General features: G+C 44.2%; 1 protein-coding gene across 4 annotated transcripts in view; it reads left to right on the top strand.

The window, feature by feature from the left end:
• Nucleotides 1–21,792, top strand: part of RPS6KA2 (ribosomal protein S6 kinase A2) — a 483,007-nt gene that overhangs the window by 418,538 nt on the left and 42,677 nt on the right. For all 4 annotated transcript variants that reach the window (XR_006280060.1, XM_038396537.2, XM_038396539.2 and 1 more), the window contains 2 exons: nt 12,361–12,463; nt 19,749–19,879. Coding sequence is in view for 3 of the 4 variants with exons in the window: in XM_038396537.2 (XP_038252465.1) it covers nt 12,361–12,463; nt 19,749–19,879 (234 nt within the window). In the remaining variant the exon portion in view is untranslated. The remainder of the gene's footprint in view (nt 1–12,360; nt 12,464–19,748; nt 19,880–21,792) is intronic.

The following is a 21,792-nucleotide window of genomic DNA, read 5'->3' as shown; positions in this document are numbered from 1 at the left end:
TACTGTACCACACTTTTTTACAATTGGAACAACAGCAGTTTCCCACTCAATCCCGGCCAGTATTGAAAGTATGCCCTCTCTTTCCAGATGTTCCAGTTCAGCATCTAACTTTGAGTAGATACCGTAAGGGACAGGTCGAGCTCTGTGAAACTTGGGCTGTGCCTTTTCATCTTGGATTGTTTTAGGCTTCATAGGTTTTCGATTGCCTGGGCCCTCCTTGACTACTTCCGATGCCTGACTTAGTATCCCTCCAGCTGTTATTCAACTGTTTTAGTGGAGTCTGCTGAGAGTGACTGCAGCATCTTTATAGATACCTAATCCAGTGTAATTTCTCAATTACATATAAGTCTAATAAACACTACTTATTGTTATACTCCACATTCCCTTGCATCACTCCAGTTGGCACTGTTTTTTCTCCCCTATAAGTTCTTAGTAACATCAGTGTCTCTTTGGTATTTTTAAACGTTTTCTCATATTCTGACTGTGAGATAATAGAAACTGCAGAGCCTGTGTCCAATTCCATTTTAAGCATTTTTCCCACCACCCTGGGTGCCAACCAGATTACTGACTGGTCATTTTTTCTCACACTATATATGTGCAGGCTGGCTACTCCACTCTCACAGTCTGTCACTACTGCCTCTGTCCACATAGTATATATTGATATTCATTTTTCTGTACTGATTTGGTCTCTTCCTTATTTTTCTTAGTGCAAGAAACTGCTTTTTATTTATTTTATTTATATGACCCTTTTTATTACAGCTTCTGCAATATGCATCTTTAAATCAGCAATCAGGAGCGTGGAAATCTTTTCCACACCAATAACATGTCTGTCTGCTGAGCGGACCAGCTCGGTGTCTGGAGTAAGGCCCTCAGTGGCACCTGTTCAGTACTCCTCATAGCCTAACAAGCCACTCAGGTTGCCTGATGGACCACCTTGCCTGAAGAAGCCAGCCAGGTGGTTCTTAAACCTTACAGTAGCAGTAGCTTGCTGGCTGCTCAACTCACAGGCCTACAGATTATCTGCCTTCCTGTGCTCATCTCTAAGTCCTGCTCCTGATCTGCTCCTCCACAGCACCAGCCCAGACATGGTCCTTCACCCAGCTTCAACCCTTGGCTCTGGCATTCAGACTCTGACCACTAGCTTGACGCTTGCTCTGACCACTAGACCTGGCTGCCTAGGACCCGGTCCACAGACACTCTTGCCGTGGGTTACAGATAGTTTAAGCATTCATATTTTTGTTTTAGTGCCAGTATGGAATTCTATTGCATCTCTTTCTGCAATTTCCATTGCTACTCCAATTTCTACTGTGCATTTAAAGGTATGAGCTTCTTCTGTGTGCTTTCATTCAGCAGTCCATATACAAATCTGTCCCTTATGGCCTCGCTAAGGCCATTCTTAAAAGCACAGTGTTCTGATAATCTTTTTAACGCTGTCGCAAAGAAGGAAATAGATTCACCTTCAAACCAATTCCGCTTATGAAACCTGAACCTTTCTGCTCTAAGCAGGAGCTTGGGTGACAATCTTGAACAATTTGCACTATCTTTTTAAAGGTTTTGCAGGCTGGCTTCTCTGGGACAATCAGACTACATAATAAACTGTAGGTTTTTCCTCCATTCACACTCAGTAATGCTGCTGCATGTTTTGCTTGGGGATTCTCATTTACTTCAAAATACTCCTCCAGCCTCTCTAGATATGTGGGCCAGTCCTCCACAGCATCATCAAAGGCCTCCATTTTTCCAATACCGCTTGCCATTTCACCTCACTGCTGTTACTTTAGCTGCTGTTAGCTCTTAGGGACTGCAAGCAAGGTCACAGATTGTCTTGCTACTTTAATGCATAGAAGGTTCTTGACATCCCACACTCGTTGCCCATTGTTGTGTATTGTGGATGCAGCACAAATCCCTGATTATAAACCCAGACACATCCATACAGGTGGAGCCAGGATGGCTGACTGACTCTGTACTGCAAAGAGGTAGAAGAAAAATATATAGTAACCACTATATAACAGCAAATTCAACATAAGCAACTGCTTAAGAAACTATAACTGCAAATTCACATGAAGAGATTCAACTCTCCGTTCAATACATTCAAATACATCACTAGCACCTTGGCAACTGTGCTAGGCAGAGTGAGGTCAGCTGCTTTCCTGTTACTGTCTAAGGAGAGCTATAGCACCAGGACCCCATCCTCATAGCGTGAGCAGTACGGGACAGCTGAATGCATTAGGAAGGCCAAGAAGAACAGTGTTCTCTGTATCTGTCCTCAGCCCAGGGGCGGAAAGAGGAGGGTAGGCTGGGCTGTGCATGTTTTGATATTTGCCAAGCTCCGCATCGGAACCCACACTGCAATTCGGTGAATTTGCCCATTCCTCGTTCTTAGGCTGAGTGCATTTGATGCCATATTTCAGCCTAGGCTGCATTTTCATGGCTGAGTTACATACCCTTCTGAAGACAGACTCTTAACCATAGTTGGGCAAGTGGGAACCAGTACAATAATATGAGAACTTAGCTATGAAGGCTTGATTCTCCTCTGAACCCGAGTTCTGCTGAGATGCAGTGGAGAAGGGGGGGCTCTTAGGGAGCTGGTCACAGCTCCTTGATTCTCAGCTGCTTTTCCCCAGTGTTAAGTGAAGCTGCAGAGGAGTGAAGCTTTAACATATCCCACTGATGTAGAGTCCTTCAGGGACCTTGTGCCAGTGGAGAATCAGGTGTAATGGAATCTAGATCTGCCATGCCTCCTCACCCGGACACCCACCCTCCCTCCATTTATGGCAAAAGGGAAGACTCTGGTGCTGGAGGCAGCAGAGCAGCCTTCACCAGCTTTATGCCAAAAGATATTCCCCCTATACAAGGGCAACTCTCTAGTGCAAATTCCCAGCCACTTTAGGTGCACTCTGCATTGTGTAAATAACAAAAAGTGAACTTGACAGACTGAAAAATCTGCTCCATAGTGTTTATCCCAAAGCCAAAATTGTAGCCCTGGCCAATCTTTGTAAAAACCTCCATACTACTGTTCCTGTCACTGCAATAACAGGGTCCTAAATCTGCACTTTCCAGGGTGACACAGACAAAGGCATTTCTTCTGCAAATCTCCGTCTCAGTGCTACAAGACATTCATCAGGCTACTGCAGCACAAATTCGGTAGATTCTCCTTTAAATAAATTGACATTCCTTCAGAGTAAAGGTCTGGGCTGAGATTTTAAGGAAGCTTGAAGGGGATAGGTACCCAACTCTCACAGCAATTCATGTGCCTACAATCTCTACAACGTTTAGGGCCCATTTGTTCCCCAAGACAAATGGACACCACTCCCATTGACTTCAGCTGATTTAAAAGCAGCAGTGTGTCTGAGGGCAGAATTTGGGTCCCAAATGCTTTTTCTTATTATTTTCTCCTTCCAGATTGTGCTTATAGAAGCTTTGGCTTTTCACTGGGTCTATGAAATCCCTTTGTACAGCTCTCAGTCAGAAAAGATGGGCATGAATGGCTGTTTTTTCATCAGATGATCTAGAAAAAAGTCTTGAGTTAGGACTCTATTCGTCACGGGTGGGATTGATATATAAAGTAGGAGTGAATTTCTCTCCTTTCATCAGATCTGGCTGATAGGGTGGGAGTTCTTTTTCTTCCCCACTCCCTGTGTTTCCTTTACCAGAACACACATTCACCATAAAGGTCAAACTAAATTCATAATATAAGTTAATTATAGATGTTATCAATAGCAAAAACTGATCCAGAGATGTGAATTCTGGTGCCCTTACTGTCATTTGCCATTAGTCTTGTTAAGGGCTAACATTTTAAAAGATATCTCGGCCTTTTGTCTGTTTATTGGATTTTTCTGTGACAGGTGTATGTATCAAGGAAGTTTATTCCTGTCCTGTAAGTGCGTCACTGCAGAGAGCAGCATCTTTCTATTTCTGGAAGGTGTCTAAGGAATAACTCAATTCTTCATCAAAGACACTCAGCTCAGTGCAGGAAATTACTAAATAGTTCTTAATTAAATTAAATCATTTTCTTTTTCTTGATATCTGCCAGATGCATGCATAGGGCATTTACATCTGTCTCTCTTTCATGTATCCATTTAAAAATGAATTATGATAAATAGTGTTCAGAATAATGAGGGACAGATGAGAGTCCAAAACACTTTATTGCTAGAGAAAGAAATGTCCAGTGACCACCCAAGTTTGCAACAGAGACTGAGGGCAAAGATATTAACAAAGCATAATAGCAACACATATTAAGTAGAACTGGTAGTAAAATCAGAATTTCCAGCCTGTGGGAAATCAAATGAAAATAATGGGACAAAAAATCGAGCTATCAAAATTTTTGGCAGAATGGAAAGTTCAGAAAAATTTGAATTCAAAACTTTTTGTTTCTACATTTCCATTAGAAACTAAAACTAAATGATTTGACAACTTCAAATCAAAATGTTTCATTTCAACTTGGTTCAGCCTTAACCTGAGCTGCCATGGTGACTCATGGGAGCTGAATTTGTGTGTCTCGTACCTCCATTTCCTGATGTGGGCCAGACTCCCTGGTCATACTACATCACCCATGATGCACAATGGTCACATGAGTTCCATGAGGCATGGTGTTGGTTCAACCAGAGGGGAGACCATGGTGTGACATAGAGGTGTAGTTTAGCCATGTAACCCACCCCATAGTGAAGAATGGGGGTATGAGGCATGCAGACTACAAATCCCATGAGGTGCTGTTGCAGCTGACTCATACCCGAAGTAAAGTCATACTGACCGAAAACAACCTGAAATGAAATATTTAGTTTAGATTTTCCTGATGGAAAATTGACACATTATTTTCAAAATAATTCCCGCTGAAAATTTTGATTTTGCAGAAACTGCATTTTCTATCAAAAAAATATTTCGACAGAAAATTCCTGACCAACTCTAATATTGAGCTCTGTACAAAAAGCATCTCTGTATAGCAGATATGTTCGAATGCAATAGGCCATCAATTACAGAATATATTTTTCACCAGTCAAACTAAGCAAAATCTTGACAGGCTTCCCAGCCTAGTGTCAAAAATATGAAATAGCTAATTGCAAAAAATGTCAGGATTAATTCTCCAAACAAACTGGAGCTCTAGAAGCCAAAAGTCCTTGAACTGTCAGAGGTCTCTGTGTGCATTCTGGTTAATTAGATATGAATTAATCTGACTATAATAATTGTCAGAGCCTCAAAAGGTTTGGGGATTTGATAAACATACAGAAGCTTGGATGCTTATCCAAACCTGTATGTCTGAGTTAGGGGGACCAGACAGCAAGTGCGAAAAATCAGGACGGGGGTGGGAAGTAATAGGAGCCTATATAAGAAAAAGACCCAAAAATCGGGATTGTCCTATAAAATTGGGACATCTGGTCATCCTAGCCTGAGTATGTCACTCTTTCTTCTTTGAGTGCTGGTCCCTGTGTGTATTCCACTGTGAGTATGCATGTGCTCCATGCACCTGAGACCTTGGGAATTCTTGAAAGTCTCTTATTCCATGCCAGCACCCCTGCCCTCCTTATGCTCCGCACCAAGAGCATAAGGGGCAGGGCAGACTAACTACCTCTCAAGTTCCTTCTTACTGCTCCATAGCCTGAGTTGGAATCCTCCAGTGTCCAGAGCTGACAGTTCTCGTCTCATGTAAATATTCAAATTATGCTGTTATCAGGGATTTTTAATTGCTAGTTAGTGTTTTCTAGCTCCCCAATTACCCAGTGTTAGAATCCCCACCCTCACCTGGCGGGGAGTCCTTAGATTTTGCCCAGGATATTGAACTTCGAAAACTATGTCTCCTGACTCCACTCCTGTTCAGTCAGCAACAATCACCAGGGTTCCCTCTGCAGCCTCAGAGATGTTCACCGCTCTGCTAAGTGCAGTACCTGCCACTCTTTTTCCAGCCAAACGTGGCAAGCATGGGAATTTCAGCTTTGGAAGTACCTTATACATTGGCCAGGGTCAGCAAGAAGCACGCTCTCTAGTACTATGTCTGACTCCAAAGTGGAGACAGGAGAGGGAAGGACCCTTTGATTGGGCCCCCTTATGAGAGTAAAGGGCACTCTCATAGACGTAAAAGCAGATCTACTTCTAGACTCTCAAAGAGGAGAGATCCCTCTCCAACTTTCCCCAAGTCAGGTGAGCCTTCACACTCAGTTCATAACATCTGAGGCCCTCCTAAAACTTAATGGCATCTTCAAAAGACTCATAGGAGCAAGATTTCTTCTGTATTGGCATCTGCATCAACTTGGACACTGACTGTGGTAGCACCTAAAATGAAGCACTGGGACAAGAAGGACAAGGAACCACCGGTACTGTCAAAAACTGCACCGACAGAGACTCAATCACCGGTGGTACCATCATGGCCACATAAGGAACCACCATTTATACCTACTAAGGTGGCACAGAGTGACAAGACACTGCCTCCAAAGGTGCAGGTGACTTTTACCACTCTGGACTGTATATTTGACTTCCCAGATCTACAATTTCCCTTATTATTGAGAGTGATCCTCACCACAGAGATACAAATGCCTGTTGGAATCCAGGACTCTGGGAGAAGTCTATCCCCCACCCAGTTCACTAGCCATGGTTTCCTATCCACAGATCTGCTGGCACTGCCACTTGACTCAGATCCAACCTTTGCATCTCTGGGAGAGTTGGATGTGCCAATGGAATCAGCTTCATTTACACTCAGGGAATTCAGCCCAGACAGGGGATTGAGAATCTCCTGGAGCCAACCTCAGATGCACAGACCAGAACTACTTCCTCGGGACCAGTGATATCTAATGCCTGGTGGACCACCACTTTCAACCTCTTTACAGGCCTTATTATGGCCCTTGGGACCCTGATACATATTACGCAGAATCTGTCTGTTCAGACAAGGAATCTTACTACCCCTCTATCCTCCAAAGGGAGCAGTCTGAATCCCTTGAGCCCACAGAAGAAGGGGAAGATGAGCCAGATCCACCAATACCGCCACTTCCAACAGGGGTATCATCCTCATCACCTGAAGAGGAAGTCACTCTGTCTCCCCTGGACAGTTGCAGACAGTTTCAGGAGCTGTTCCAGAGAATGGTGGAAGAGCCCAGATCTCCTTAGAAGAGGTTGAAAATCCTCAGCATAAACTCCAGGATATCTTCCCACTCCTGGGCTCCCGTCAGGTTGCACTGCAGTAAATGAAGTCATACCAGAACTGGCAAAGGCTCTATAGCACATGCCAGCTACCTGTGCCCCTGCCCCCAAGAGGGCAAAGAAGCAGCCCTTTGTCCCAGCCAAAGGACATCCTACCCCAAACTCCTTGGTGGTCCAGGCAGCCACTGAAAGATCTGGACAATACCACCGGAGGGCCACGTCTGCAGATAAGGACATTTGCATTTCAATCTTATGGGGAGGAAGATGCTTATGTACACCATACTGCCATTTCAAATCTCAAACTATCAGGCCTTTCACACCAAATGCAATTTCCTGAATTACTCTGAGTTTCTGGACTCTAGGGACAAGTTGCCTCAGGAGGATAAGGCTCAGTGTCAAGCCCTTATTGACAAGGGCAAACTAGTGGTAGAACCTCTTCACAAGCTGCAACTGATGTGGCTGGTACAGCATTAAGATCCATGGCAACTGCCACTGCGATGTGGTGAGAATCATGGCTACACTCTTTGGGGTTCCCAGGGAGATCCAAAAAACTGTTACGGACTTACCCTTTGATGAGACTAATCTTTTTAATGAGAAGATGGTCGAGTCTTTGCACTTGTTGAAAGACACTAGGTCAACCCTCCACTCCTTGGGTAGGTATCCACCTGGCCCAAAGGGAAAATATCATAACCAACCCTACAAAAGGAATCCCTTACCACATCGCCATCATGCCTACAAGCCACCTCACAAATGACAAAAAACACAGAGGCTAAGATACCCTGTGCCTTTTGCTTCAGCTGTAGCTTCCCAACCTCACCCGCCAACCAAGAGAGATTTTTGACATGATGCTAGACAGCTGAGAACCAATATCAATGCCATCTCCACCCAATTTTGAGATCCATTTTGGGGTCTGCCTAGCAAAATTTTCCCACAATTGGGTGGCGATAACAATAGACAAATGGGTACTGGGTATCATCCATTCCGATATACCATCAAGATTCTCTACCTACCTCCCCCAAAACCCCCTTCCATATCCCTTTTCAGGAACCCCTCTCATGAGTATAATCTGTTCTCTATTGGGGAGCAATACAGCAGGTACCCCCTCAACATTGGGGGAAAGGGTTCTATTCAAAATATTTCCTAGTCCCTAAGAAGAAAGGAGGCTAGAGACTCATTCTTGACTTGCATTGACTCAACGTTTTTATTCACAAGCTGAAATCTGTATGGTTACATTGTCATCGACAATACCATTCCTAGAAAAAGGCACATGGTACACAGCTCTCAATATGAAAAACACATACTTTTGTGTGGATATTCACCCTTCTCACAGACTCAAGTAATAAAAATATGGAGAATTCTAACCTGACGCATACCATAACATTTATAGGAGCATCCTTGGATTCAATCAGGGTGAAGGCCTGTCTGCTCATGGACAGATTTTGTGAAATGGGCACTCTGAAAGACCTAGTTACACACAGCCCTCAAACATCAGTTGGAATATGCCTTACTCTCCTGGGTCATGTGGCATCATATATTTGTGTGATGCCATTTGCCAGACTTCACTCCCATTGCCTGGAAGCTTGGCTTCAAAGGTGAAGGCCTCTCTTGCATGGTGGCAGGACACTGGACACATGTGCATGGGAGTTCCCTTTCTGTCTCCACATCCGATAAGATGATAATTAGACTGCTCACTGACAGGCTCGGAATCCCACATGGACAATCACACAGCACAAGACATGTAGACACAACTTAAAAGCCCAGAATGTATATAAATCTTCTGGAACTGGGAGCAATACAAAAATCTTGCAAAGCATTTCTGCCATTCACACAATTCCAGCACATCCTGATAATGTTGGATAACATAACTACTATTTTCTATATAAACAAGCAAGGAGGGGCATGCTCCATCCCCCTCTCTGTAGAAGCAGTCAACTTATGGAACTGGCATATACAGAAGCACAACACCCTATCAGCAGTCTACCTCCTGAGCATCCAGAACTCACTGGCGGACAGCCTCAGCAGAAATTTTGCCACCAACCATGAGTGGGAGTTACATGATTCAATATTAAATAGCATCTTCGCCCAGTGGAGAACCACCACTTGGGACAAGGCAAACAGGAAGTGCAACATATTCTGCTCCAGGAGAGCTCAAAGTCAGTACTCCAGGGATGATTCTCTCCTTCTGGGGGCTGGTTTTAAGGAAGCCGGACTTTTCCCATAGAAATGGCTGTCCGTTATTGCAATGTCATTCCCAACTCTCACCAAGCCCATTCTTCTTTTCCAAGACGTTGTCACTTCGCCATAAACATCTGCTCCATGCTGATGCAGACATCATGCTATATCAGGGATGGGCAAACTCTTTGGCCCAAGGGCCACATCGGGGTTCCAAAACTGTATGGAGGGCCGGGTAGGGAAGGCTGTGCCTCCCCAAGCAACCTGGCCCCCGCCCCCATCCACCCCCTCCCACTTCCTGCCCCCTGACTGCCCCTCTCAGAGCCCCTGACCCATCCAATCCCCCTGCTCCTTGTCCCCAGACCGCCCCCTCCCAGGATCCCCCACCCCTAACCGCCCCCCTGGGGCCCCACCTCCATCCAACCCCCCCAGCTCCCTGTCCCCTGACTGCCCCACCCCTATCCACACCTCCACCCCCTGACAGGCCCCCCTGGACTCCCATGGCTATCCAACCCCCCCTGTTCCCCAGTCCCTGACCTCCCCCTGATCCTCTGCCCCATCCAACCCCCCTTGTTCCCCATCCCCTGACCACCCCATCCCCAGAACCTCCGCCCTTCCAACCGCCCCCTGCTCCCTGTCCCCTAACTGCCCCCTGGGATTCCCTGCCCCTTATCCAACCCCCCTGCTCCCTGCCTCCTTACCATGCCCCTCAGAGCAGCAGGACTGGCAGCTGTGCCACTCAGCTGGAGCCTGCCGCGCTGCCCAGCAGGAGCTCGCAGCCTTGCCGCCCAGAGCGCTGGCGGCATGGTGAGCTGAGGCTGTGGGGGAGGGGAAACAGCAGGAGAGGGGCCGGGGGCTAGCCTCCCCTGCAAGGAGCTCAAGGGCAGGATGGTCCTGCAGGCCAGATGTGGCCTGCAGGCCGTAGTTTGCCCACCTCTGTGCTATATAATAGCTTGCCTCAGGGATGTTATTTAAGCAAACAGAACATTAAAATTTCAGATAGTAATGTAGCCTAAATGATAACACATGACATATATTAGAGTAATTCACCCATTACAGAAACCATACATTAAGGAGAATCTTCCTGCATGTAAAGAGTGGGAAAAGCATATGTTCAGCTCCATTAAATATTTTGAAAAATCAGCTAATTTATGAAGTTGTTTTATTTCTTAAGAGTTCACTTAAAATATTCTTTCCAAACGCTAATGAAGTTGAACTCTCAGCTCTTTTTGTGGCTTGAAGATTAATACAAACATTATATTTGTGCTTAAACATATTAATTATTGAGGGTGTTCTGTTTTAATCAGATCAGCCCTCTGAAGCCAGAAGACAGCAATGCTGATAGAAGAGCGAATATGGTCTAGTGATGAAAACAAAGGGCAAGGAGTCAAATCAAAGCTCTTTTCCAAGTTCTGGCATAAAGTACACTGTGTGATCTTGGTTAGCTCATAGAGGTCTGACCCAAAGCCCATTGAAATCAACAGGAGTCTTTCAGTTTGTCAGTGGGCTTTGGATCACACCCAAAAACTTTGTTCCTCAGTTTACTCATTTATCAGATGATATAATTACCTACTGCATGGGAGTATTGTGAGTCTTAAGTCATTAATGTTTGGAAAACATCTACGAGATATTTGGGTGGAAAGTGGTATGGGTTGCAAAGTACTATTATTACTGGTTACCAGTGTAGTCTTCCATATGTGCTCCCTCCCTCCCCAACACAAGCACACCTACCCAGGAATGCTTATCATCTGTACATGCCCTTCTCCAATCCCTAGTATTATCCCTTGTTTCTTATTTCACCTGCAAGTGCCTTACCCGGACTCCCCCACCCATCTGCAGAACCCTCTTGCTATCTCTCTTTGGCAAGTTCTTATCTTCCCTGCCATTTTCCCAGCCAGCTGCTACACCTGCCTTCTTTTCCAGTCATGACAAATGACAAGACACCAACTTGTCGTCTGTTTAGACTGTAAGCAGTTTGCGCCAGTGTCTCTATTTTGTGTCTTGTGTGGCATCAAGCACATTGTTGGTTCTTACCAAATAATAAATACTAATAACAAAGTGACCCTTTCCCTCAGCACCACCTAACAAAGGCCACAAATGCTTGGTTCCTACTGTCATCTGCAAATTCATAGACTAATAGAATTTAAGGTCAGAAAGGACCATCATGACAATCTAGTCTGACCTCCTGCACATCGCAGGCCATCGAACCTCACCCACCCACTCCTGTAGTAGATCTTAACCTTGGGCTGAGTTACTGAAGTCTTCAAATCATGGTTTAAAGATTTCAAGTTACAGAGAATCCACCATTTACTCTAGTTTAAACCAGCAAGTGACCCATGTCCCATATTGCAGAGGAAGGCAAAAAAACCCAGGGTTTCTGCTAATCTGACCCAGGAGAAAATTCCTTCCTGACCCCAAATATGGCAACCTGTTAGACCCTGAGCATGTGGGCAAGACCCACCAGGCAGATACCAGGGAAAGAATTCTCTGTGGTAACTCAGAGCAATGTTCCCTCTAATTTTTAACAGGCCATGTGCACAAAAAATTTCTTCTGTGCCACCGCCGAAGCGAAAATAAAGCCACCGCTGAAACCAGAGTGCGTGTTGTGTGTCGCCATGTGCATGGGGTTTAAGATCTGTGTGCGAGCGCACAGCTTAGAGGGAAGAGTGACTCAGAGCTCTCCCCATCTAATCTCCCATCACCAGCCACTTGAAACTGCCTGCACACCGACACACTGCCTCCCCAGAAAACATTCTGGCCCAGCCTTGAAGAGCAGCCAATTCCTAGGTGCACACCTAGCTTGAAATATTGTGCCATTCTGTAGCTAAAGGATGCATTTTGTTTCGACCCTGGGTCATAATAATTAAAAATAGCAAAGACTTACTAGGACATAGATCTAATCAGCAGAAGCAGCTGCTGCATCCTCAAGTATATCACTCCCTGCCAGCGTAGCACATAGTTCCCCTGACAGAGAACATGCTAAAGAAGTGTGTGATCCTGCACTTGGACCTGACTGCTGCTATGATATATTATATCACTGATTGTTCTCTATCTTTGTTCTTGTAGAAACTATATAGGAAAGAAATCAAGCCACCTTTTAAACCAGCAGTGGGACGGCCAGAAGACACGTTTCATTTTGACCCGGAGTTCACATCACGGACCCCTACAGGTTAGCATCAATCATGAGATGGAACAGACGTGATGGATATTTTCAGTTAATAGCTCCACCCCCGTTGAAGTCAATAGGCCTGATCTTTTGTGGCATCAGTGGGCTTTGTCAGGTGAAGCCAGCAGGAAGCTGTGAGTGCTCAGCATTTCTCAGGAACAAGCCCGTAGTTACTTCTCCAGCTTGTCATTGGATATGTCACCCAGCAAGGAAAGGTGCATGATATTACTGAAACGAAAGAAAAATTGCAGTTCTAGTTTGACTTTTTTTTAATTTATTTTATTTTATTTTTTGCTTAGGTTAAATAAGTTTAACAGTTTTAAATGACAACAATTTCAAAGGATTTGGCTGCTGTGCAAGTTAGTATGTAACTGTGTTACACCAATGTCTGATTTAATTGTGAAATGCCCTAGAATACTCTGACCAGTGGAACTTGATGAATGGTAACCCTGATGGAGAGTCAAATTCTCTGCTGGCAAATCTCTAGTGAAGCCAGTGGATTTATGCCTGCAGAGAATTTGGTCCATAACATCCAAGTTAAATGGTAACATCCAATAAATGCTCCAGATGGGACTGTTGCTCCTATTTTTATTTATAATTTCCACTTCAGACTAGCGATAACGTATGCCAGGCAGTATATTTTAGGGCAGCTGTTACCCTTATGGGTCAGTCTTCTGAGCAGACAACAGTGGTACCAGTAACCTCTTAAGCACTAATCCCAGCTGCAACACTGACTCTCTGTGACCTTGGACAAATCATTTAACCACTCTGCCACAGTTTCCCCATCTGCAAAATGGACACAATAATACTTAACTGTGTGCCCCACCGGGGTGAAGAGTTACTTTTTATTGTTTGTAAAGCCCTTTGAAGATGGTAAGTGCTATAGATAACATTAAGTATTATAATAAAATTGCAGCCTCTGGCTTCAAGCTTCAACCCCCAGTTTGTCCCAGAATTATAATGAGAGTTATAAGAAATGAGTGAATCAGTTCTGATAAGAATAAAACCACTAGAGATGGGTCATGGCACTTGGACCCAAAGCTGAACTTTCCCATCATTTTGGTTCAGGCTGATCGTGGTTTTGCCTATGGCCTCTCTTTTAAAACTAATTCAAACCTTCGCCTAAAGCTTGACTCAAAACTTCTTTCATGGTGTGAAAAACGCTTGTAACACTTTATTTTGATCATCCCTTTACACTTCCTAATTTTTTGCTACAGTCAGGCTCTTGAGGGCAGCTGCAGGCAGAGGGAGAGCTGCATGCCCTGTAGGGTACAAGACATTTTTACACCACTATTTGTACATTTAATTCAGATCTCTATGGAACCTGGAGGCACATCTGAAATGCTGGAAACTTCACAAGCTAGTCTGTTCTTGTGAGATTTGTGGTCTGGCAGCTAGTTTGAAGAAAGTGAGATACACCTTTGGACGTCTAAATGCTTTTGGGGTTCACACTCTGCCAGTTTTATTGGCATGAAAACCATTGTCTGCACAAGTGTGCTGATGAACAGAATTACATAGTTTATATTATATATGTTCACAGGTATTTTCTGATCATTAACTGTCAGATTCAATTTGATATTTTGTGCAAACAGATTTACATGGGGACTCTTTTTTAAATTCTTGGGCCTGAGCCCCATTTACATTAAGACCCACTTCCACTGCCAGGGCACAAGTGATTACTGCACAGGAACATCTACCTGCACTACAGGGGTGAAAGTAAGTCTAGTGACTTACTGGTACGGGGCTGGGCTGGGGCTAGCGCTGGCCCCCGGAAGCAGCGGGGCCTTGGGTGGAAGGGGGAGGTCAGAGCCAGTCCCAGCCCACCCTATACCAGCAAGTGCCTCCTTCCCCCTCCCTGGGGTAACAGCGGCAACCGGGGGCTCTGGCAGCGGTTTAAAGGGCCCTGGGCGGTAGCAGCGGCCAGAGCCCTGGGCCTTTTAAATTGTCCCCGGAGCCCCGCCACTGCTTCCCCAGGGCTCCGGCAGCAAGGCTCCAGGGACGGGACTCTGGCCGCCACTACCATCCCAAGCCCTTTAAATCGTTCCCGGAGCCTGCCGGAGCCCTCGGGAAGCAGCGGCGGGGCTCCGGAGATGATTTAAAGGGCCCAGAGCTCGGCCGCCACTACCGCCCAGGGCCCTTTAAATCGTCGCCCCAGCCCCGCCGCCACTACCCCAGCGCTCCGGCAGCAATTTAAAGGGCCGGGGGCTCCAGCTGCTGCCAGGAGCCACAGGCCCTTTAAATTGCGCCTGAGGAAGCCGATCCACCCTGGTACTGCGCACCGGCTCTTACTTTTACCTCTGCTGCACTAGCTTTAATCTAGCTACCGAAGGTAACAAGAATAGTGAAGATGTGGTGGCACAGGCTTCATCATGGGCTAGCAACCTGAGTATGTACCTGGGTTCCCTGGTGGGACTGTACTGGGGCAGCTAGCCCATGCTGAAGCCTGTGCCACCACATCTTCACTATTCTTGTTACCTTCGGTAGCTAGATTAAAGCTCAGGCAGGTATGCCTACACACGCTACAGTCACACCTTCATTTGCAGAGTAGCTGTATCCTTAGTCTAAATACGAATCGGGTCTAATTTTTTTTAATGGGTGTAAATGTGACCTGTTGCCACTTTAAGAACCCCTCACACTTCCAGAGAAGAGTAAAGGGGCCGCCATATAAATAAAAATCAGGCCCATCTACAGCAGTCCTTGTCCCAGTACCGTATCTTTGCCCACTGAAATAATTTATTTTGTTAAGTAAAAGAGAAGGAAACAGTGAACAAACCCATGGTTCCCGTACGTCCTTTGGGTCTTTTGAAACTATAAATGAATGAAGCTTTTCTGTTGTGGTCTATTATGTTTACTATGAAGCTTCTGTGTTGTGGGTCATTATGTCAGCCTTTTACTGTAATGTAATTTTAGCCTTCTAGTCACAATTACTCATCATAATAACTATATCTTAATTTAATGTGATTGATTATGTTCTAGCAGTAAGTGAAATTATATTATAGAAGCCTAGGATTTGTATCAGTTACTGTTCAAATTTTATAGTTTCTTCTCATTGATGTGTATCCATTAGGATCCAGGTTATTCCCTGCAGTAAAGTGGTGTCTACTTGATAACTTCCTGCAGCATAAATATATAATTTGTTCTAAATGTTTTGTGGACATCAAAAATGCCTGGACAAGTGTAATTCCGGGGTAATGTATTTTTGCTGGATAAGTGATTTGTGCAATATGAGGTTGCTTAGGATTAAAGAGTTTCAGATAAATATTTGTATATGTGAATTTAAAAAGTATAATACGCATTAGGTATGGTCTGCTTAAATGCAATAGGGTAGGCCAGGAGTAGTCAATAGGTGGATCGTGAGCTAAATCTGGACCACCAGATGCTTTTGAATGGACCCCAAAATATTTCTATTTACTTATTATCATTATTATTTTATTATTTTCTCTGAAGTCCGGACCTTGGCTATACCTTGACCAAGAAATCTGGACCTTGACAAAATATAATTAACTACCCCGGGGTGGGTTTTGAAGAGTGCCACTTTCTAAGAACCTATATAATAAAATTATATTACAGATTTCTTCGAGTGCTCCACTGTGTGAATTCATACGTCAATGATGAAATGAAAAAACCATGTAGTGAAGCTTGGACAGGGCCCACCTCCATTATACTTGTGTCCACCCAATGTTTAGATAAATTCTTTGGTTTTATGAACACTAATCCCCAGATTAATGTGAATGATCTACTGCAGCATACTGTGGTGTCTGATAAAGAACCAGCTGGCTGTGTACCTACTGCAGGTACTAGGATGGGCAAGCCTAGGCCCACTCAAAACTAAAGGCCCACTCCCTAAGCCACGGTGGAGGAACCACAAGGCCCAGATCACAACTGAGTTTGAGAGAGAAAAAAGGATAATGCAGGGAGGGAATCAAGATCATAGGGCCAAAATGAGGGATCCAGAGGGGGACATCAAGCAGAGAATAGCATCCACCACACCTCCAAGGAATACAAGGAGCCAGTGGACACCGCCCAGAGACATGAAGCAACAAGAGAATGGAAACAGGCCCCACAGTCTTAGAGAAGCCTCTCTACACCCCCACTCTGGTCAGGCTTCTTCCTCCTGCTCTGCTGGATGGCCCTTTGACCAGCACCAGGAGGAGGTTGACAAGGAGGTCTCATGATTTTGGTGGGCCACGGATGGGGTGTGCAAATACAAGGAGGTGTAGGAGAAAGTGCAGCCAGAACCTCTGGAGGAGGCAGAAAAGGGGCTGCAGCCTCACAAACTCTACATAAATGTGTGCCAGAGTCTCCCTCTTGCTGCTTGGCTGTGTAGATTTACACTTGAAGGAGTATATTATACAGAAACTGTCTTAATCATAGGAGCACATTGTATGTCTAATGGGGTCAAACAGGAGCTTGTTTTATTGTTTCCTTTCTGTCATGATTCAGACCTGAGAATCACCTGTCCTGTCACTAATGACAAACCCAAACAGACAGTGCTATAAAGATGGCCTTTATCCTGGTGATGATAATTCTGTTGCTGAGTTTTATTGAGGCTGCCAGAGAGAAATAAAAACAAAGTACAAGCATAATCTGATTTTACATGCTGTCAGTTCTTCCAGAATGAGTTCTCCGGTCTGGAAAATATTTGTCCCCAATAACTTACCAGTTGAATAATTTGCTACATCAGAAGTTGTTTTGTGTGGTCTAGGATAGAACAGACAACTAGGAGTCAGGATTCCTGGGTTCTGTTGTGAGCCAGATATCCTGTGTGACTTTGTCACTTCATCTCTGTGTCTGTTTCTCTGTCTGTAAAACAAGGATTACAATGCTTACCTCCCAAGGAGTATTGTGAAACCAAATTAATTGACGTCTGTAAAGTACTTTGAGATCTTCTTATGAAAGATGCTATAGACGTGCAAAATGATTTTTTTAATAGTTTGAGAGATCAATGTGCATTTGAGAGACTCAATGTGGGGAGATTAAAGTCACGTTTATAGACATACTAGCTAGTTGTGGTCAACTTTTGATGTTGCAAACAAAATAATTAGTGCAGTTGTTGATGAAGAAATTGGCTATGGATTATGCACAGTAGTTAGCTTTTAAGTAGAAAGGCATTGGGGTCATAGAGTTTGTAGCAGGAGCTGAGTTTTCCTGAAGTTCAAGTGTGTTCAGATTTGGTTTTGATTTGGGCCTGTCCCTCCTCTAAAATGTTCATTCCTACTTTTTTATTGACCAGGCTTGTAAAACTGATATGATGCATATGCCAGTGCAGCATCTGATTTTGCATGAGGCTTGGTGATTCAGTGTGAGCATTTGGAAAGAGAGAACTCTCCAATATGATGAGAGATGAACAGCCAGCTCAGATAATTTTAACAAACAAACATAATCTTTCTGACACTCTGGAGATAGGTCTGACTCAGTGTGTTTATGTCTAATTGATGTCAAAGCTAAGAATGATCCCTGATGAAGTACCTAGCAGCTGCAACCTGGGCTGCACTAACCTCTACAGCAGTGGGCAGATAATTTCCTCTTAACATGTTGGTTATATGCTGGCCTCCAAAGAACTGTTCAGAGCATCTCTTTCTCTGTTCATTATTCTTACTGCATTTTTAGGGAAAATGTTTTGGGAAATGTTTACCTTGCTTGGTAATTCCAGGGCACTAAGGACCATGAACAACTGTGCATGCCATGCCCATTGACATCAATTAACACTGCTACTGATGTCAACAGAGGTTGCACTCAAGAATCAAGAGTTGTATACCTGGCCTTAAGAGGATGTATGCTCTTTGCTCAGGTGAAACTGGATGTCCTACAAGTTTTCTACCAGGAGATACTTTAGTAAGGGAGGTTTAGCTGCTTAAGCTTTTCATAGAAAAATACTTGCTTTGTAACTGGAGGAAGTATCAGAAAAACAATGAAAGGGGAAAAAATAAGTAGGCTAAAATAGCATGGATTTTAGAATATTCATCTAGTTAAAATCCAGAGACAGTACCAGTAGGTATTACTGAGCCCTGTTGTTTGCTTTGTTAAAAATGTTCATAAGTGTTCATTTTAAAAATGATAATACAATATAACTCATTTTTCCTTGCTATAACAGATTAATTATTGGGCTGGCTACCAGAGAATGTTGTATGGGTGTCTGACTCAAATGGCAGAAGATTTAAACTTTTTAAGACCCAGATCATTCCCTTTCATGGGTTTTACAATGAGAGAGGGTCTTAAGGGAAAGAAATATCCCTGAAGATCCTTTCTGAGTAGTCAGCCCAGTTGGTCTATCCAAGAGCAACCCTACATGCTGTCTCTCCTGCCCCACATGGAATAGGTGACTGCTCCCACCTCTAAACCTGCTAGATTTCAACCAGACCAGGAACCAGCCGTACAGAGGCACCATAAATCTGCCATTGCTCCAGACCTGTGGTTTCCCCCTACTCCCCTGACCCAGACAACACATCTCCATTCATGCTACTCTACACTCCTTCTAGTTGTGGCAATTCCCAGGCCTCAGGAGCAGGGTTCTGGTGGCAGGGGGGAATAGTTCAGTAGAACCTCGATTTTATAAACACCTAGACAGTATAAACAGTAGAACATCTTACGAATGACCATCTTATATGAACCACTTTTCTCTGCCGGGAATAAAGAACCTCCGTAACAATAGTGATGTTGATGAAGAACACATTGACATCCCTTCACATTCCAATGGCTTCAGTGCCTTGGACTGAAGGACAAGAAGAAAGCCAAGCAGTCTGCCACCCCACCCCCAACGTATGCACCAAAGCTACTCTAATTTTAGATGTTCAATTTTATAAACTGTTCGATTTTCTGAATTCAGTTCCCAATTAGTTCATAAAGTAGGAGTTCTACTGTCCAGCCATAGGTTGTATTTTTTTCCCCTGGAGAATCTTCCCCAAGGCCAAAGGGAGAGCAGTGCCCCAATCTGCCCACTCCTTCTCACAGCCTGCCCAGCCCCTTTCCTCTCTGCATGGACCCCAGACTTGTGGAGTGCCCTCTGTTGTAATGGTGCTGTGGAAACGGCTGTGCAACAAGACTGCTGTGCAGGAGAGGGGAGATCTATGCATAGATGTTCCCCTCTGTGTTCAGATACAGGACAGGAGGAGGTGATCCATGCATATCAGAGTCTTGAGATGATGACGGAGACTATGAGTATGTGACGGCTAATTTAGTGGGGTTTACTGTTAGTGGTGACCTTCATTGCTGCAAATGTTGTACCATTATTCACTTTCTGATCAAGAGTTATCCAACTCTTGTAGTCATACCCTTGTCTCTTCTGCAGATTCCCCTGGTGTTCCTCCCAGTGCCAATGCTCATCATCTTTTTAGAGGATTCAGCTTCATTGCATCCAGCTTGGTGCAGGAGCCTTCACAGCCAGATTTGCACAAAATCACAGTTCATCCAATTGTGCAGGTACTGACACTTTGCATTATACTTCACATTTGATGAGCAGATATATAGCCGCATAGAACATTTTAAACTTCATCAGTCAATCAGCTTATCCATCCCATGTATATTTACATACAGCCCACAGTTTATCCACCCCTAGTCTATTTACATACAGCCCACAGTAGGTGCAAAAAGAGAGATATTCCAAAGACTTTTAGTTTTACATTCAACTTTCCTATTTACTGGCATAAAGAAAATGTGAATCATGCAATTTAATTACTGAAACAAAGTGCACTTCTAAATACCTGACTCTGAGCTGGCTCAAGGGCATACAGGGTCAGACCAGTGGTCTTTCTGGATCAGTATCATGTCTTCCAAAAGTGCCAGATGCTTCAGAGGAAATAAACAGAACAGGGAAATTTATCAAGTGATCCATCCCCTGTCATTGAATCCCAGCTTCTGACAATCAGAGGTTCAGTGATACCCACAGAATCTGGTGCACATCCCTGACTATCTTGGTTAATAGCCATTGATGGACTTATCCTCCATGAACTTATATAATTCTTTTTAACCGTGTTTTAGTTTTGGCCTTCACAATATCCCCTGGCAATGAGTTCCACAAGTTAACTGTGCATTCTGTGAAGACGTACTCTTCCTCATTTTTTTTAAACCTGCTGCCTATTAATTTCATTGGGTAACCCTTGGTTCCTGTGTTGTGTGATGGGGTAAATAACACTTCCTTATTCATTTTCTCCCCACCATTCATGATTTTATAGACCTTCATCATATCCTCCCCTTAGCTGTCTCTTTTCTACGATGAACAGTCCCAATCTTTTTAATCTCTCTTTGTATGAAAGTTGTTCCAGCCCCCTAATAATTTTTGTTGCCCTTCTCTGTACTTTGTCCAAGTCTAATATATCTTTTTTGAGATGCATCTACCAGAACGGCACACAGTATTCAAGATGTGGGCATACCATGGATTTATATAGTGGCATTATGATATTTTTTGTCCTATTATCTGTCTTATCTATCTATCCTCAACACAACACAAAGTCAACCTGTGGAACTCATTGCCAGGGGATATTGTGAAGGCCAAAACTATAATGGGATTCAAAAAAAAATTAGATAAGTTCATAGCGGATAGGTCCATCAATGGCTATTAGCCAAGTTGGTCAGGGATGCAACCCCATGCTCTGGGTGTCGTAGCCTCTGACTGCCAGAAGCTGGGAGTGGACAACAGAGGATGGGTCACTCAAAGATTGCCTTTTCTTTTCATTCCCTCTGAAGCACCTGGCGCTGGCCACTGTCAGAAGACAGGATACTGGGCTAGATGGATCATTGCTCTGACCCAGTATGGCCGTTCTTATCCTTTTCCTAATGGCATAATGGAGAGTAGGACCTGCCCTAGTGTGGGCTACACAGATCTTGGATTCAGGGGCACAGGAGTAAGTGAGAACTGTGTGCAGGGCTGGATTAACACATCACAGGGCCTGAGGCAAACATACATTTCTGGGTCCCTACCTTGTAACATGAATAAGAACAAACAGCCAATAATTGGAAAGAAGGGGGAAAAAACACTTCAGTGATGTTCCCTTCCATACATGCCACTACAGTAAATTCCCATCGCATCCGATGAAGTGAGCTGTAGCTCACGAAAGCTTATGCTCTAATAAATTTGTTAGTCTCTATGGTGCCACAAGTACTCCTTTTCTTTTTTCATCCCAGCCTGTTCGCTTATTGCTGTGGGGAAAGGAAGCGGTTTCTTTACCCAATACCTTTCTTTCTCCTTGGCTCTTTTGGGAATGGCAAAGTGAGTATCAGTTGCGTGTGAGGACTGTTTCTGCCCACTTACCCATCCGTGCAAATTTGCACGTAAACTAAAAGAACTTCACACATTTGAGTGAGTAGCACTGCGACCATGTGAGCATTGCAATTTG

Source organism: Dermochelys coriacea, chromosome 3 (assembly GCF_009764565.3).
Source record: "Dermochelys coriacea isolate rDerCor1 chromosome 3, rDerCor1.pri.v4, whole genome shotgun sequence".
Taxonomy (NCBI): Eukaryota; Metazoa; Chordata; order Testudines; family Dermochelyidae; genus Dermochelys; species Dermochelys coriacea.
This window is presented reverse-complemented; position numbering and strand designations above follow the sequence as displayed.